Here is an 18,549-nt window from a genome sequence, read left to right as displayed (position 1 = left end):
GTCGCGAGATCCAGTCGCGAGATAACCGTATGGCCAATTGTCCTGTTTTTTCCTGTAGTGCTCCAGCTAGCAGACTGTTCACCTTCCAGCATGCTTGGCACGTGAGGTTGCTTCTGGCGGCTTGAAGCCGCGAGTCACCCGCGAGACCCAGCCGCGACACTCTGTTTTCTTGCACACTCTTGAGCAAACTTCACTCTATCTCACTCACTACCCTTACATCAAACCCACCTAAATACAGGGTTACTAAATGCTGAATTACAAGCAAATTTGGCACGGAATAAAGCCAATTAGATGGTTGAATAAATTCAACCTTACAAAACAGGTGCTAGCTAGAGACTACATAGATGGCAATCCCAAAGAAACGGACATGTACTTTAACACAAGTAGCTTAAGCTTGAAGGTGCCAGAGGGTTCAAAAGAAGTGTTGGTGAAGAACCTATTTACTTTGCCTGTGATCCTATGCGAGGCATTTAAGGTCAGAAATCCCAGAATCGCCTTTTATTCCTTTGGCTCCCCATTCAGTAAGCCTCATGCCTCATGAGCTGCACTAGACTCACGTCTCTTTCTCGGTTGCATATAGTGCTGTATAATTCTCTTGCTTGACATGGCAATGGATACAGCCTTTAAATTGTGCTTTTTTTAAATCTAGACTTTAAAAAAAGAGAATTGTTATCCAATAGTTTTTTAAGCTTTAACAAATGAACCTATTCTTTGTGGTGAAGAAACCATGTAGCCAATAGTTGGGTATAGACGTGGCTAAAGTTGTTGGAATCTGGGCAGCCGGACTTGCAAGAAAGGAGATTTCGTTTGGGGGGTAACCAAATGGGAAGAATACAGCCTCATCACAATGACTGAAAGCCTCTTTAAAATCCAGCACACTGATGTGCCCCTTTCCTACTATACTGGACTTCTTGGTAAGTAATTTGCTCATCAATTGGGAGAAAAGTTTATAAGATGGATTTGATTTTCAAGAAAATTAAAGAAACAAAATAAAAAGGATTTTACTTCATAATCTTTTATGTGATTGGAATATACAACTCATGGAACTCTGGATTAAAGATGAATTTGATACTTTGCAGTGTAATTATACTACATAATCTATCTTGTTCATGTCACTCTTTTCTGTCCTCTACACCATCTCCTCCTCTGCATACTAGCAACTATAGATATTTTCTTTTTTTAAAAAAACATTGACATAGTAAATGCTCCATCTAATTGGATTTACTTTTGCACATAGGTATGCCTGGTATGACTGCTTATGCTGGTTTCTATGAGCTTTGCTCACCAAAGAAAGGAGAATATGTTTTTGTCTCATCAGCATTTGGTGCAGTTGGCCAACTAGTTGGGCAATTGGCCAAATTGATGGGTTGTAATGTTGTTGGAAGTGCTGGAAGCAAAGAAAAGGTACATCAACCTTAATTGGAATCTTCTTTAAAATATTTGAAGAAGAAAAGTACTAGGTATGCGTTGTTTTGACAGGTGCTACCAACAATATCATTTTTATTCAATAATTCAATTAGATATTTGTGACAACAATAAAGTACACATAAGTTGATCTTCTGATTATATCATCACCTTTTACTGACATCCATTTTGAATGAATTTGAAACAATAGTATATATTTTGTTCTTAATTTGAACTGATTTTGCAGGTTTGATCTTTTTTGTTTTCCTCCTTGAATGAGTTGTTATTTATTTGTCTCTAGTTAGACATTTAAAGTATTTTAACACAAATTTGCATAATATTCTGAAATCTTATTCAAATTCTCCTAGTCCTCACCCTGTTGTATGATTTTATTATTTGGACCAAAATTTTAAGCTGCTATGCATGCTTAATCTCTGTTGTAAAGCAGGGGATATAGAAACATGCTCTTTTTTAAAATGAAATTTCAACACTTGTCCTGCTTTTATCTGAACAAGGTTGATATACTAAAGAGCAAGTTTGGATTCGATGAGGCTTTCAATTATAAGGAAGAGCATGACTTGGATGCAGCTCTAAAAAGGTCAGTGGAAAATTTGCATATAAATAATCTAAAAGAAATTAATGAAGCAAAATTTTTCATTATTAGCTGTGAGGCAAAATTGCACGGCATTCACTAATTTATTCATAGTGACTGCAAATTGCAAAACATTAAAGAATAAACGTTGGCAGAAGCTAACGTTTGATAAATATCTCAACAGCAATATCCAGGCTTAATTGTTACTTACAACTGCAAGAGCAACGTTTATAAAAAACTGAGAGGCACTGACTCTTTTTTTGGGTAATGATGTTAGGTGTTTTCCTGAAGGCATTGACATTTACTTTGATAATGTTGGAGGCAAAATGCTTGATGCAGTTCTCCTTAACATGAGATTACACGGTCGCATTGCCGTAGCTGGAATGATCTCACAATACAATCTTGATCAACCTGAAGGCATAAGAAATTTATTATCTTTGGTATATAAGAGGATTCGTATAGAAGGATTTACAGTGTATGATTACTATCACCTCTTTCCCAACTTTTTAGACCTTGTGCTGCCTTACATTAGGGAAGGAAAGATAGTATATGTTGAAGACATAGCTGAAGGCCTCGAAAATGGCCCGGCAGGTCTTGTAGGCATTTTTAGTGGTCACAATGTCGGAAAGCTAGTAGTTGTAGTTGCTCGGGAGTGATCATTTTACCTCCGTTTGCATATGTATTTTACACTTTTTTTTCCCCTTTTTTCTGTGTTAACTTATACAGCACCATATATAGTGCTTCTTCCCATTACCATGGTGAAAGCCATTGCTGCTTGACAGCTATGTAACTTGGAAAGTAAATTCTCATGGTTCAATATATTATGGGCTGTTTCAATAAGGAATGCTAGTCCATATATGTAAACATTAAGAAGATAATAGTCTAATTGGCAAATAAACAAAAAATTTTGTGACTGCAAAAATAATTATTACAGTGTTTTGGCAAGGAATTGGGTCTTGATTTGAGCCACATGCTTATAGTATGAATGTTTCTATGCGTGGTGACTAACATCAAGGGTGGTATTTGTCTATTTGTTACTATTTCTCAAATTTCAGTGTTTACATTAATTAACAAGGGCGTTATAAACCTGTGTTTCAAGGGTCATATTGAGTACAACAACCACTTTTTTTCCCAAACAACTGTGAAACATCAACATTTCTGCAGAGTCAACATAACACTAACAAAACTTTCTTTTGCTTTTGAGAAATAATAATGGAAAGCATTTTCATCCTCAAGGGGTTTAAACCTCTTTACCTTGACTGCCATAAGCTTGGTGACATTGAACATAATAAACAACTCGGTTGTGTAGAGGGATTGGATTGGTACTTGGTAGAGACTCTTTTCTCCCTACTGTGTTGATCTATATGTACTAGGAAGAATGGTACTGTACTGTAACATGTGTTTTGCCCCAACATTTCTTTACTGCTAGCTATAAGGAATAAGGGAAGATAGAGAATAAGGGAACAAAAATGAAGTCAAAGTATGCTATTTTATTCAGATGGAAATTGAATTAAGTGATTTTTTTTTTTTTTTTTTTGATAAACAAATTGAATTTACTTAAATGATGATTCCACTTGGGTTCACATTTTCTAATTACTGCAATTAATTAAGCTTGTTAGGTTTTAGACCCCTTAACACAATATGTTTAACCTAATATTAAGCCAAGTTGATTAACAAGTTTGTTAATTAAATCTAGGTTAAACAAATATGTGTAAAGCAAATATAATGCAGAAAATAAAAAATACACAGATCTGATCACCCACGAAAACCAAACCGGTAAAAAACCTGGGAAGGGTTTAACCTAGCTATCCTCAAGGTAAAAAACAGATTTACTATGAAAGAATTGAAGTTTGTACAATAAGACTTAGACCACTAACATCCTATTGCTACCTCATGTAGAAAACTTACTATCACGACCACATAACAGCTCCGAGTCCATGGACTACTTCTTTCCTTGATCTGCAACAACCACAAGTTCTCCTACTTGTGACTTTGAGACTCCACTTTGAGCAAGTTTAAACCTACATTGAATAGTAATTTCCTGCAATTACTCGATTCCAAACTTACATTAAACCAAACTTTGAGCAAGTCTAAACCTAAACTAAATGTTTTGATCATGGTTTGCCAACATATACAAAGTGAAGTTCTAATACATTAGTTCCTAAAGTCTTAAAACCTAACAAAGTTGACCCCAAAATATTGGGATTAAGGCTTTGTTTATTGTAGTTGTCCTTTGCAATTAGTTAAGGTCCTTTGCACATTTGAGTGAATTATATATAGATCCTTTCAAAACCCTTTCACCAAGTTCTAGAAGCATACAATATGATAACACAGGAGTCCTTATTCAGTTGCCTAAATCGTGGAAGTCAAAAAGGTTTAATAATCTTTCAAAAACATACAAACTGGTAACTTAAATTCAAATGAAGGTATCGAGGGGTGACTTTGAACGCAATTAAACATGGTTAAAAATTGTTTAGGGAATCAAAAAGGTCTTAAGGGATATTATTTAATGCATTAGTTTTAAAATAAAAGGCTATAAATTTTCTAAACTATTCCTATTAATTTAAACTTATATAAAACATATGAAACAGGTATTGACATTGAAATAGAGGTAAAGAAAAGCCTAAGTAATGAAAGAAATTAAACATATGAAATCATTGGCTACATAAATTAGTTTGTAAGTCTAAGGTGCCTATCGACCGAAAAAGTGTATATTGAATGAAAATGTGTCTATTAATCGAAAATGTGCTTATTGAATGAAAATGTGTCTATTGACCAAAAAGGTGCCTATTGAAAAATGAAAAGTCACAATAGTTCGATATTTTTAAATGTATACGTGGCATTAATTGATGTAAACAATGATTTCTAAACTAATTACAAACTCACAATATAATTGTACAGGTCTTGGAATTTGTTATTAGTATAGGAAAAGAAGAAGAGATTTTTTCTTAGCCTTACTTTATGTTCAGCAATATCGTACTCTTTGTTTCCCCGTCTTATGATTGGTCAAGAAGAGCTAGTAATGGTGGTTATTGAGAAAGCAACATAGGTTTTTGATAGTTAGTGATTTTTAATTTTCGATTTCATTTTAGCTTAGGCTTTGTTAACTTCTAAGAATGAACTAACAACTATAAATAAAATGCTAGGATTTTATTTTTCTTGATAAGTGAGTATAATGCAAGTTATATTTCCAGAAAATTCAGTAATTATCAATTTAGTTGTCCACCCCCCCCCCAAAAAAAACTGATTATTAGTGAATGCCCTAAAATAATATAATATTTGTAAATTTTAAAATATCAAGCAATTGCATAGTATAACTTTTTCCAACACACTTAAGCAAGCATTAGAATTAAAAATGGAAAACAATACGATTCTAAAGCATTATGTTAGGTTGGTGAAAGGGGGGAAAAGCCTTCACAAGAAAGAGAGTTGAAGTACTTGAACTTATTGGTACATTAGTTCAAGTACTTCAAAATTCTCCCCAAAAAAAACAAGTAACAAACAATCCTACAGACATATCATGCCCAAATTTTGTGAATAAGTTGAAGAAAATGAGAAAATTATGAAGAAATGGTATTTGATGCTATAATAATTAAAAATAAATAAAAATAATAGTTGGAGAAGAGAAAAAAGTAGTAATTCTATTAAACACGGACATACTATTGGCTTTCTATGGCATCACATAAATTTCAGATGCTACCAGTTTGATAGGCCAAAAAAATGTATTGACCCCTTTAATAAATTAATCAATTAATTATCCAAGTGAATTAATTATATTCAATTACATGCAATAAGCGTGATAGCACCAAAAAATCACCAACTAAGTTAAATGCAGCGGAAAATAAATTTGACTTAGATGATTTGTTTATAAATGAGGAAAACCACCAAGGCAAAACTCCACCGGGTGAATTTAAGGTCATCACTCTCGAGAATCTACTATTATCAAAACAAGCGGTTATAAGTAAAAAGAATCCTAGTACCTAATACCAACCTACAGTTGAACCCTTACGCCAATACCCAATTGGACTTGTGATATAACGGCAATCTCTCCATTCAATGCACGAATCCCAATACGTGATTGACTAATAATGCATGAATCTCAGTACGTGGCTAACACACCAACTTGAGAAAGATGTTGGTTGCAAAGTTCTTCTGTTCATCCAACAATGAAGATTAGGAAGCTCCTTGGTCCCAAAACCCTTGGCGCAAAGATGCAATAGCTTCTAGAAAGAATATAATGAACTAGGGCAATTTTGTCTCTGATCACAATATGCATGTAACAACAATTGCAACAACCTTTGCATCACTCGAGACGGCCTTTAAAATAATCTTTATATATCTCTAGGGTTATGAGAAAAGAAACCCTACACAAATACTCATGGATATGCGTGAAATTAGATCTGGAAATTCTAATTTCGTAATTCTTGATAGGTTTAGCTTCTGTTGAGCTTCAACATTAAATCTCAATAAAAAAGATTCTGTTGAGATATTTGTTAAGCTTTAATGAACAACACTTCTTCACTTGTTTCTTGGTTAGACTTGCATGACTTCAATACTAAACTTGAACACTTGTTTCTTGAAGTACTAAACTCATCCTAGATCTACCCAATTACAAGTAAAGTACGTTTTGTCAAAAGACTAGCCAATTACATAAAAATGTCCCTAACATAGTTGAATGATCTAGCTATCAATTTGGACCTCTAGGGCCCATTTCCTTCAGCACATCCTTCCTTTTAGGTAAAATGAAAAATTTGTAGATCCCAAAATGCGTAAGGCAATGTGTAGGAGTAGATGGATCAGTTCTACAATCATAAGTACTATATGCAGCTCTTGAAGAAAATTGCCAGTCTTCTACAAGAGCAGATCATTAGGGCCATCAGTAACATATAAAAGTACTTTTAATTGCTAAACAAAATTTTAACGACAATAAACAAAGTTTTATACAATACAATGGCGATTCTGAATAACCATCTCATATGAAAACAATGCAACAGCTCACATACCCAACAGCCATAAAAGACTTAGGAGACATACCCAACAGCCATAAAAGACTTAGGAGATCATCATTTTATATGTAATTGTGAAACCACAATTTAGTGATTTGACTGCACTCAACATAACTCTATACATTGTAGATATGCATATTGGCTACAGACACTGTGACTCTACAAATATATATAAACTAAATTTGGTTTTGTAAATCACCATTTATGAAGTAAATTATGTATAAATATCCAAAATGGTAGTAGAAAGCAAACCTGAAGTGCCTTGGCAACAATTGTCATCAACTGAATTATTTTCCCAAATGCAAACTTCTTGCTAGCTTCCTGAGTTAGTCTTCGTCTTCGAAATCAGAGCAATCTGGCCACCTTCAAAAGGTAAAAACCATATATGGATATATTAGAACCATCAACACCTTCAGTGCTATTTGAAAATTTAATTTACTAGTAGGACTGGGAATCACATAACTTCATGGCCCACCAAGTAAAACTGACCCCCAAACCAAACATGAAATGAAAAATCAACAAGAACTTCACCTACCCAATTTCTCATTATTGTGCAACTAAACTCCATTTTTCCACAATAGTTCACCCTCATAAATAGAGCAATTATGACCCAGTACAAATGAAAAAAATCTACTGTTAAGTTTTAGACAACCCTAAGCAAAAGAACTTATCCATATATAAACTCTTATCGTATAATAATGTGAAGGTTACAAGAAATACAGAGAAAGAATTATGTGGACATAAAGCAAGTTCTAATAATGCTAAATCCAACATTAAAAATTTCCCAATGTTGAGAATATTTCAATATCGAAAAAAATTAAAGAAAGAAAATAGCTTAGCAAATAGAAATTGACATATTGGTAATAGAGTCAACTATTTCAACCATTGGAATGTGGTCAACCTAAATTGTACTGTAAAGAAAGCAAATCAAGATCAATTGCAGAGTGTCAAAATGCTACACAGTGAGCAGAGTTAGTTCTATATGACATGTAGCTTTGTATTATTGTATATAGTTTTAGTACTTGGCAGGTAATCAGCACGTGACAGCGTGACAGGTTGTTAGCTCTGTTAGTTAGTTTTGGAGGGTAATTAGTTAGTTAGTTAGTTCTTTTAGTTCCCTCTTTTCCCTTTACCCGTGTGTATATATAGAGCACTGTAACCATTGTTTTATCCAATTCAATATACAGAGAATTCATCAATTTCATATTCTTCTCTATTTTCTAATATGGTATCAGAGCAACTAGCACAGTTTCACTGATTTCCTAGCTTTTCTTTTCTTTCCAAATCAAAATTTCCCGAGAAAATTTTCCCCTTCCTCTTCGATTCTGAGAAATCGTTTCTCGTTTCTTTGATTTTGAGACGTTTTCTTGTTTTCTTCGATTCTGAGCAATTGTTTCTTGCTTCCGCCTAATTTCTTCATTTCAATTTCTTCTTCTTCAAAAGTTAGGGCTTTCTTCATCAGAGTCTCAATGGCTTCCTCTGGTCAAGCTTCTACAAGCATCACCATTGATGAATCGCATCCTTTCTTTCTCCATCATGCTGAGAATCCTGGTGTGATATTAGTTTCACAACCATTGATTGGGGGTAAGAACTATCCTACATGGGCCTGATCTATGGAGAGAGCTTTCAGGATCAAGAGCAAATTCTGATTGATTGATGGATCAGTTTCTATTACTTCAGCTATGGAGAAAGTTCCTATCTTGGTTCAAAGCTGGGCACGATGCAATGATATTGTGGTTTCTTGGATCATCAATTGTGTTTCTCCCAGGATTGCCACAAGCATGGTGTATCGTAAAACTGCTAAGGAAGTTTGGAATAAGCTTCAGAGCATGTTTTCCCAGGGTAATGGACCTAGGGTCTATCAATTGCAGAATGATTTAGCAAGTTTTTCTCAAGGTGAGCTCTCTATGATTGAGTATTTCACCAATCTTTCAATTTTGTGGGATGAATTACAGAATTATGAACCACTTCCTACCTGTTCTTGTGAGAAGTGTGTGTGTAATGTGAATGAGAAGATCTCTAAAATTCATCACAGAGAAGTTGTTATGCAGTTTTTGATGGATCTCAATGATTCTTTCTCTCACGTTTGAGGGCAGATTTTGTTGATGGATCCTATTCAATCTGTTGAGAAAGTGTTCTCTTTATTGATTCTAGATGAGAAGCAAAGATCAGTTGGGCAAGGCAGCAACAATGGTCCTTTTGTGGAGTCTACTGCTCTTGCAGCTAAGGGTACTAGCACTGGTTCCAAGAACACCAAGGGTAAAGGTAAGGAAAGGCCTATCTGTAGTCACTGTGGTTTGCAAGGTCACACTGTGGAGAAGTGTTACAAACTCCACAAATATCCTCTTGGTTACAAAGCCAAAGGCAAAGCTTCTTTGGTTAATCAATTCTCTGCTCACTTTGATTCTCAAGATTCACTTCTTCATGCACAACCACAGACTCAATTTCCTTTCACTTCAAATCAATATCAAAAGACTCTTGCTATGATTGGGGCTTTACCTCAAGAATCTCAGAATTCAGTTGCTATGGCTAACAATGTTTCTTTTGATTCTTAACCCACTACACCTTTGTCAGGTATTGACATTTTGCCTCATGGTGTGTTTGATTCCAAGCATTCAATTTTTTCTGCTAAGGTCATAAATAGGACAGCTTTTGAGAGTCATGTTTGGGTCATTGACACTGGTGCTTCAGACCATATAGTTTGTTCAGTTTCCATGTTGGCCTCAATCACTTCTATCTCTCATTGTGTTGTTAAATTTCCAAATGGTGAGTTTACTACTATCACACATGTTGGTACAATACAACTTTCTGCTCAATTTACTCTTCACAATGTTTTTTGTGTTCCTAGTTTTACTTTTAACCTTCTGTACGTCAACAAACTCACAAAACACCTTCATTTTTGTCTTGTTTTTCTATCTCAATTCTGTTTCATTCAGGACCTTACCTGCTGGAGGACGATTAGAGTGGGTGAGATGCATCATGGTCTGTATTTGTTGTAGAGAAAGCTGAGTTCTTCTTCATCCAAGCACCCTTCATTGTCTTAGTATTTGTCTCCTATCAAATCTATTCCTATTGTCAATTCTGTTGTTGATATGTCAAAGTTGTGGCATTCTAGGTTAGGCCATCCCTCTTTTAATAATCTGTTACCCATTAAAGATGCTTTACCTTCTTTTTCACAATCTTGTGATGACATTTGTACTGTTTGCCCCTTGGCTAAACAGAAAAGATTACCATTTCCTACTCATAATGAAATTTCCAAGTTTCCTTTTGATCTTATTCATATTGATGTATGGGGTCCCTATTCTGTTGTTACTCATGATGGTTATAGATATTTTTTAACCATTGTTGATGATGCCACTCGTTCTACTTGGGTATTTCTTCTAAAATCTAAATCTGATGTCATACCAATCCTTCTTTCTTTTCATGTAATGGTTAAGACTCAGTTTAATGCTTGTATCAAGATCATAAGATCAGACAATGCCCCTGAATTTAATTTGCCTGATTTCTTTTCTGCTCATGGAATTTTGCATCAAAGGAGTTGTGCTTATACTCCACAACAAAATTCTGTTGCGGAGAGAAAGCATCAACATATACTTTCAATTTCTAGAGCTTTAAAGATTCAGTCTAATTTGCCTATATCATATTGGGGTGAATGCATTTTAACTGCAGTTTTCTTAATCAATAGGCTTCCCTCTTCTGTTTTACATAATAAAACCCCCTTTGAGCTTCTCTATCACAAACCTCCATCTTACTCTTTTCTTGGGCCTTTTGGCTGTTTGTGCTTTGCCTCAGCCATTGCTGCCCATAAATCCAAGTTTGATCCTAGAGCTAGAGAATGTGTTTTTATTGGTTACCCTTATAACATCAAATGGTATAAACTTCTAGATTTGAAGTCTAGATGCATTTTCATCTCTAGAGATGTCATTTTTCATGAGTTTACTTTTCCTTTCCTTTCTAAATCTTCTTCTCCTTCCGTTCCATCTTAGTCTCCTCCTACCACTAATCCTTTTCTTTTTGAGCCTTGTTCTTTTATTGGTTCTGGTCACCCTACTTCTCCTGTCATGCCTGCATCAACTTCAGCTACTGATGTTCCTTCAGCTCCTGTGTTTGTTGAGACAGCTATTCAGTCAATTCCTGAGCCTATTGTTGAGCCAACAATTGTGCCTGTTGCTGTGTCTAATGCTGAGCCAGTTGTGCCAGCTCCTCTTCTTAGAAATCCTATTAGGAAATCTACTAGGACTTCTTCTAAACTAACTTATTTACAGGCTTATCACTGCAATCAGGTATCTACTATAGCTCCACCTGCTTCATCTTCTTCTTCAGGTACCCCCTACCCTCTTTCTTCCTATTTGTCCTATGCTAACCTTTCTTCCCACCATAGACATTTTTACAATGCCATTTCTTCTATAGTTGAACCAAAACATTATGATCAGGTTGTTCTTGATCCTCAATGGAGGGAGGCTATGGCTAGTGAGATTAAGGCCTTAGAGGCTAATAATACTTGGTCCCTTCAGCCTTTGCCCCCTTATAAAAGGGCCATAGGCTGTAAATGGGTGTATAAGGTGAAGTATAAAGCTGATGGTACTGTGGAGAGGTTCAAAGCTAGGTTGGTTGCCAAGGTTTATACTCAAAAGGAGGGCCTTGATTATATAGAAACCTTTTCTCCTGTTGCAAAGCTTGTCTCTATGACGTGTTTGTTGGCTGTTGCTGCTGTGAAAGGGTGGTCTCTTTCCCAACTTGATGTTAATAATACTTTCCTGCATGGTGACTTGCATGAGGAAGTGTTTATGACTTTACCACCTGGCTTCCACAGCAAGGGGGAGGTAGTTTGCAAATTACAAAAGTCTCTTTATGGCCTTAAGCAAGCCTCACGACAATGGTTTGCAAAGTTTCTACTACTTTATTAAGGTTGGGATTCAGACAATCTAAGGCAGATTATTCTTTGTTCACCAAGAAAACACTAGGGTCTTTCATTGCTTTATTGGTATATGTAGATGACATTTTGATTGCAAGTGATAATCCTAATTCTATGGCAGAACTGCAGATTCTTCTAGATCAGTAGTTTAAACTAAAAGACCTTGGAGATTTGAAGTTTTTCCTTAGGCTTGAGATAGCTAGATCACAGAAAGGCATCCATTTGTGTCAAAGAAAATATACTCTAGAATTGATAAATGATGCAGGTTTGCTGGGTTATTAACCAGCCAAAACCCCCATAGAACACAATTTGAAGTTAAGTACCATGGTGAATTGTTGACAAATCCAAGCTCTTATATAAGATTGGTAGGCAGGCTCTTGTATCTTACAATCACAAGACCTGACATAACCTTTGTTGTTCATAAATTGAGTCAATTTATGTCAAAGCCTCGGAAACCACATCAAGTTGTAGCAAATAGGGTGTTGCAGTACCTCAAAGGTAGTCCAGGATAAGGGTTATTATTCTCAAGTGCATCTGAATTACATCTTAAAGGCTTTGCTGATTCAGATTGGGTTGCTTGCCCTGATACAAGGAGGTCAGTAATTGGTTACTGCATGTTCTTGGGAGATTCATTAGTTTCTTGGAAGTCTAAAAAACAGAACACAGTAAGTAGGTCATCTGCAGAAGCTGAGTATCATTCTATGGCAGTAGCAGTGTGTGAGATTGTGTGGATTCTTAGTTTGCTAAGAGATATACAAGTTGATCACTCTAAGGCTGCTTTACTATTCAATGATAGTCAGTTTGCTCTCCACATTGTAGCCAATCCAGTGTTCCACAAGCGCATAAAATACATAGAGGTTGACTGCCATGTTGTGAGAGACAAAATGGTTCAAGGAGTAATAAGGTTGTTGCACATTAGGACTCAATCATAGCTTGCTGATATGCTGACAAAGGCACTTAGTGCACATCAGTTTCACAATCTACTATCCAAGATGAATGTGTTGAATGTGCATTCCCCACTTCCTCTTGAGGGGGAGTGTAAAGAAAGCAAATCAAGATCAGTTGCAGAGTGTCAAAATGCTACACAGTGAGCAGAGTTAGTTTTATACAACATGTAGCTTTGTATTATTGTATATAGTTTTAGTACTTGGCATGTAATCAGCACGTGACAGCGTGACAGGTTGTTAGCTCTGTTAGTTAGTTTTGGAGGGTAATTAGTTAGTTAGTTGGTTAGTTAGTTCTTTTAGTTCCCTCTTTTCCCTTTACCTGTGTGTATATATAGAGCACTGTAACCATTTTTTTATTCAATTCAATATACAAAGAATTCATCAATTTCATATTCTTCTCTATTTTCTAATAGTACTAGTAAACTATGCTTTTAGCAACTTTTGAAGTCTTGTGATAATTTGCAGATTTTTTTTTTTTTTGAATAAACTTAACCACTTACCCACTATCCTGTATGTCAACAAATGGAATATGGTCAATCTTGGACCACTCATTGTCTTCCAAATTGACGCAATAATAAATCTCCAACGTTTTCAACTGGGTGAGGCGTCGCATGGCTTCCTCAGTGGGCAGATGCACCAAGCAATTGTAATCCATAATATACAGCTTTTGAGGAGAGGAAAGATTGCCGAGCCACTTTGGCAAAGCTACCATCTCATAAAATCCCTCTATCCATAAAATTTTAAGGGCAATGAAGTATTGACTTTGGTCTAGGACCAAGAGAGAGTAGGTTGACTCACACAATATGAGCTTTTGGAGAGAGGGGTGAATGGAGGAAGTAAAAGAAGAAGGCAGACAACAATCCCCATTCTCCATATATTCAACACACTGTAACCCACTCCTTATTATGGACGGGACACCAACCAAATACCTCAACTCACAACATTCCCATACTTCCAATTTCTGAAGGGAAACATAGGTGTGCAGTGAGTTTGGCAAATCTCTCAGTTTCCAACAGAAAATAAGGTCAACTCCTCAAGGCAAGGAAACACCAACACCTTACTTGATTTTCTCAACTCCTTTGCATCCTTCCACTCTTCTAAGCCAAACATGTACTGCAATTTAAGTATTCTCAATGCCAAAAATAATGTACTAGTATTTCTATAACTCCCATCACTATAACTGTAAAACTCACTTCCTATACTTCTTACCTTCACCATATAATCTATTTCAAGAACCCTAAGACTGGATAATTGCCCCAGAGTGGGAACTTCTTCACATTCCGTACAATATTTCAAATTGATCTCAATCAAATTGTGATATAGTGAAGACAAACTAACCCATGATGGGAATTTCTTTCCTTCGTAGAATTCGATTGTTAAGCTTTTCAAATTTGGGTGAGGCTAGAAGCCTTCCAACACCTTTTCATCTTTATCATAATACATATCCTCTTCTCTATCATAACTCCAGTGTAATCCCAACTTGAATATTTCCTTTTCTTTTAATTTTGCACTTTTGGGTTCTTCCTCATCTTCCACCTTTTCTAGACAATATATGTTTACCTCTCCCCTGAGATTCTTTAAAGGTCCCAATTCTTTCATCCGATAACCTTCATCTCAACCCATACAAAAATCTGAAAATGTTTTAAGGCAAGTCAACCGCCCCATATTTTTAGGTGCTGCTGCATTTTCACAATCAATAATGCAAATATGTTAAAGTTTGATGAGATTAGGGCATTCGATTCTTAAAGTTTACAAATTGAAAAGCTTAGTGATTGAATTTGGTAAAAAATTAATTTCAACGTCTGAGATGTGAAGAAGCCTCAGATGTATTAACACTAAAACCCGTAAGCTTTTAAATTCTAATAGTATGTTGCCAAAGTCAGCATTCTCTAAAATAATGTGCACAATTTTGTGAAACCATCACCTTTAAATGAAATTCCTTGTGTTGTTTGGCCATCAAATCCAACAAATAAACTTCGTACCTGGTTGAAATTATCTGAAATTGAAGATTTTGATTTTGAAATTGAGAGCACAAAATCATGTACGAAATCATGCATTTTGCTCCCGATAATATTACCATACTCATCCTTTTTTGCATTTTGTAAAAAGGATTTGTCTAACAAAATTTTTAAATGCTTGTTACCAATAACCATACTTTCTTCAGATGGATCAAGAAACCCTTGAGCCAGCCAATACTGAATTAGTTCATCCTTTGTAATGTCATAATCTTTGGGGAAGATTGCACAATATGCAAAACATCGTTTTTAAAGATGTTATTGTAAGACTATCAAATCTTGACCTTAATTTTAGAAAGAGATCTTCACCACCCAACAAATCCTGAATTTTTACGGCACCATATTCTCTTCCTATAACTTCTGAATCATTAAGGGAGGAGTCTATATTGTGTAGGCTAATCTTGGGGTTTGAATTCACAATTTTAAGCCCCAAGCCATCTACTTCATTCACAATTTTATCCAACATATCTTTGATGGTCTTAACTTTATCCAAATTACAGAATGAAATGCTAGGTACCTAATTCATCATTTGGTTTTGAATCTGTACCTTTTGCCCAAAAATCTCATAGTTGAACTTATCTAGCACATTATCAACATTATAAACTACATCTCTAAGCTATGTTAACTAGATCCTCATAGACTCATCACTCGCCTTTTCTGAGCATCATGTAACATGACATGAATTTTGCATAAGGTGTAAAGAAGATTTTTCAGCTCCTCCTTGTCCTTGAAACCCCACCCAAAATTGGTATGCTTAGTGACAAGTGAAATTACATTGGTGACTAGTCTATCCACAACATGATCGAGGATAATTTCAACGATATATTCTTCCTTGGTCTGCAAAAGAAAAATTAGTATAAGAAGTTTGCAAAGTGTTAAAAGGTATGGTTTTATTAGAAATAAACAATTATGTATAGAGTTGGGACTAAATCAACACTTGTTTGACAATTTTGACCTTAATTTTTTATGTTGAAGCTAAGGTGATTTTTCTCTTCTCAGCACCGCTTGATACGGATGCACTTTCAAGCTTTTTGTTAGACTTTTGAGTTTCCTGAGCTTCTTTTTGAACATTTTGAGACACTGCTCCACATGCCATAATGTCATAGCCTACAACTCACTACAAGAAAAAAGGTTTGTTATAACGGGAAAAATCGTTGCAATAACTACAAAGTCATTGCAATAAGGTGTTATTGCAATGTCAAAAAATTTGTTGCGAGCCATTGTAATAAACTCCGAGGCAATAGGTTTAAGCAACGAAAAGATCTCGTTGCAATAAATTCTACATATTGCAACAAACAGGTTGATGCAATAACTTTATTATTACAACAAATAACTTTGTGGCAATAGTTTACTACTTCAAAAGTTTTGTTGTAATATGTGAAAAATGTCATAGTTTATTACAACAAACAACCTTATTGCAATAAGTTGAGTTTATTTATTTATTATTAATTTGTCTATTACAGTGTCTTACAATATACACATTATAAGACAATATAAATATTATATTGAGGAACTACAATAACAAATTAAAGAAACAAATTAAAAAATGCAAATGTCAAAGTACTTCATCAAATTAATATGTCCAAAAACACAAATATATACATAACATGTTGAGATTACGATCAAACACATGTAACAAGTTTTTTTTCACCTATTACAACAATATATGTTGTTGTGAAATAAGTGGTTACTTATTGCAACAACATATTTCAAAATAAAATAAGGTTTAGTTATTACAATAACACATTTAAATGTAAGGTAATTCTTGCAACAATCTTAATTGATGTAATAAATTTAATTACTATTACAACAACCAAAAAAAAAAAAAAAAAAAAAAACCCACAAATGCAATAGTATATATATTACCCCAATTATTTTTGTTTTTTTTTTTCTTTTTTCTTGTAGTGACTCCAGTCAAGTGTGCTTTAATCCTTGTCGCACCTCTAGGAAAAACATGTTCACAAAATTTACATCTGAAATGACTACCTTGTTCCTCAGCATAATCCCAAAATTGATTTTTTTTCGACCTATGTTTCCCTTTTTGCTGACAATAAATACATAAAGAATAAAATTTCAAAACCAAATATAAAATAAAATATATTTATAAGAGATAAAAGTAAGTCTATTCTATTTCTTTAAAAATATTAGAGAGTCAGAGGCTTCACCTAATGATATGATATAGATATACAGTTGTTAAGTCCATGTTTTTATTGGCATTATTTGATAACAAAATGTATTTCTTCTCTGATTTTAATTTGTTTTCCGAACTTAATTAATCTTGGTCAAAGTTAGTTCCTCATCATAATCTCAAAATCGATCTCTCCTTTGACCCATATTTTTTTTCCCCTGACGATAAATACATAGAGAATAAAATTTCATAACCAAATTATAAATTAATATAATTAAAATACATTTATAAAATATAAAAATAAGTTTATTTTATATATATAACCCTATTTTCCCACTCGTTGTATCAACATTCACGATATATTGTGACTCCGGAGCTTGGATAATAAATAATCAAAAGAGTTTGCAAGAGATCCCCTTTGAGTAAAACTAAGGAGCACGACTCTTATGGTTATTAGATTATAGCCTAAACGTTATAGATCCAGTACTTTCTGATACACTTTTTAGGAAATTAAATGGGCTTTATTATGCTTATATTCGGGTTTTTTTTTTTTTTTGATGGGTATAATTGGGTATTAATAGTATCTATCTCCGTCCATCTCAGATTCTCAAGAAACTATTTATTCAAGGGAAAATAAAAGAAAAATAGCGTGAAACACATAATTAGAGAGCACTTACTATATTATCAGAGAGAGAGAACTAACTATAATAGCTCACAAAAAGGTACGTAGACTCAGCCAATGGACGTTGGGAATTAGAGTCAGAGAAAAAAAGATTGAAGAAGAAATAGGCCACGTACGATTGGTGGATTAACAATAACAGCAGTGGATGTCAAAGTTGATCTAAAAAATTCTAAACCTAAAAATGATTTTAAATAATAATAATAATAAAACAATCACTAACTCATTATCTAAATCGAAATGGAAAAAGAAGTCATCAAAGGAAAAGAACAAGGATGTAATAATTAGTCACAAGATATCACTGAAACTTACCGGTGCCGACGAGAATGTAGGCGGCACAGTATCTCTCTCTCAATGACAATTAGGAGACTGTATTTTCTTTTTGTTCGTGGCAGCCAGAAAACTCTTTCATGGGCCATGATGGAGAAATTCCCAGTTCTTTTATAACAACTGGTTGAGTTTCTGCATGATATACGGTGTAACTTATTATTAGTTTTCACCAATATTTCAATAAGTTCTACCAAAAATCTTATAACTTAGAATAACATCTCAATTTCCAATAGAAACATTTAGAATTCATATCCCAACTCTCAACTATCGATGTATTAAAAAGATATTTCAATAAATTTCATTGTAAAAAATTGTAATCTTTAATTATTTTATATATAGACAAAATAGAAATACACTAAGAGTAGTATAATGATTTGATCATACTATATATATGTGTTTACAAATTGAAAATTGCATGATATAGTAACTAATATAGATAGGCAAGTTTCATGCCTACTAAATAATGCATCTATCTTTCAATTATTATTTTTTATATTCTTGATTGCATGTGTGTTACTAAAATTTTTCCCCCT

At 34.4% G+C, this 18,549-nt stretch overlaps 1 protein-coding gene across 1 annotated transcript; it reads left to right on the top strand.

Moving 5' to 3' along the window:
- The first annotated feature begins 795 nt into the window (after positions 1-795).
- Positions 796-2,836, top strand: LOC115965885 (NADPH-dependent oxidoreductase 2-alkenal reductase-like). The gene is made up of 4 exons (XM_031085180.1): positions 796-914; positions 1,238-1,404; positions 1,920-2,002; positions 2,274-2,836. Exons 1-4 carry the CDS (start codon positions 848-850, stop codon positions 2,650-2,652), a joined length of 696 nt encoding a protein of 231 aa, XP_030941040.1. The 5' UTR covers positions 796-847; the 3' UTR covers positions 2,653-2,836.
- Positions 2,837-18,549: the final 15,713 nt, after the last annotated feature.

The sequence above is a fragment of the Quercus lobata genome, chromosome 10, assembly GCF_001633185.2.
Source record: "Quercus lobata isolate SW786 chromosome 10, ValleyOak3.0 Primary Assembly, whole genome shotgun sequence".
Taxonomy (NCBI): Eukaryota; Viridiplantae; Streptophyta; class Magnoliopsida; order Fagales; family Fagaceae; genus Quercus; species Quercus lobata.
The sequence above is the reverse complement of the archived record's forward strand: the minus strand, read 5'-3'. Positions and strand labels throughout refer to the sequence as shown.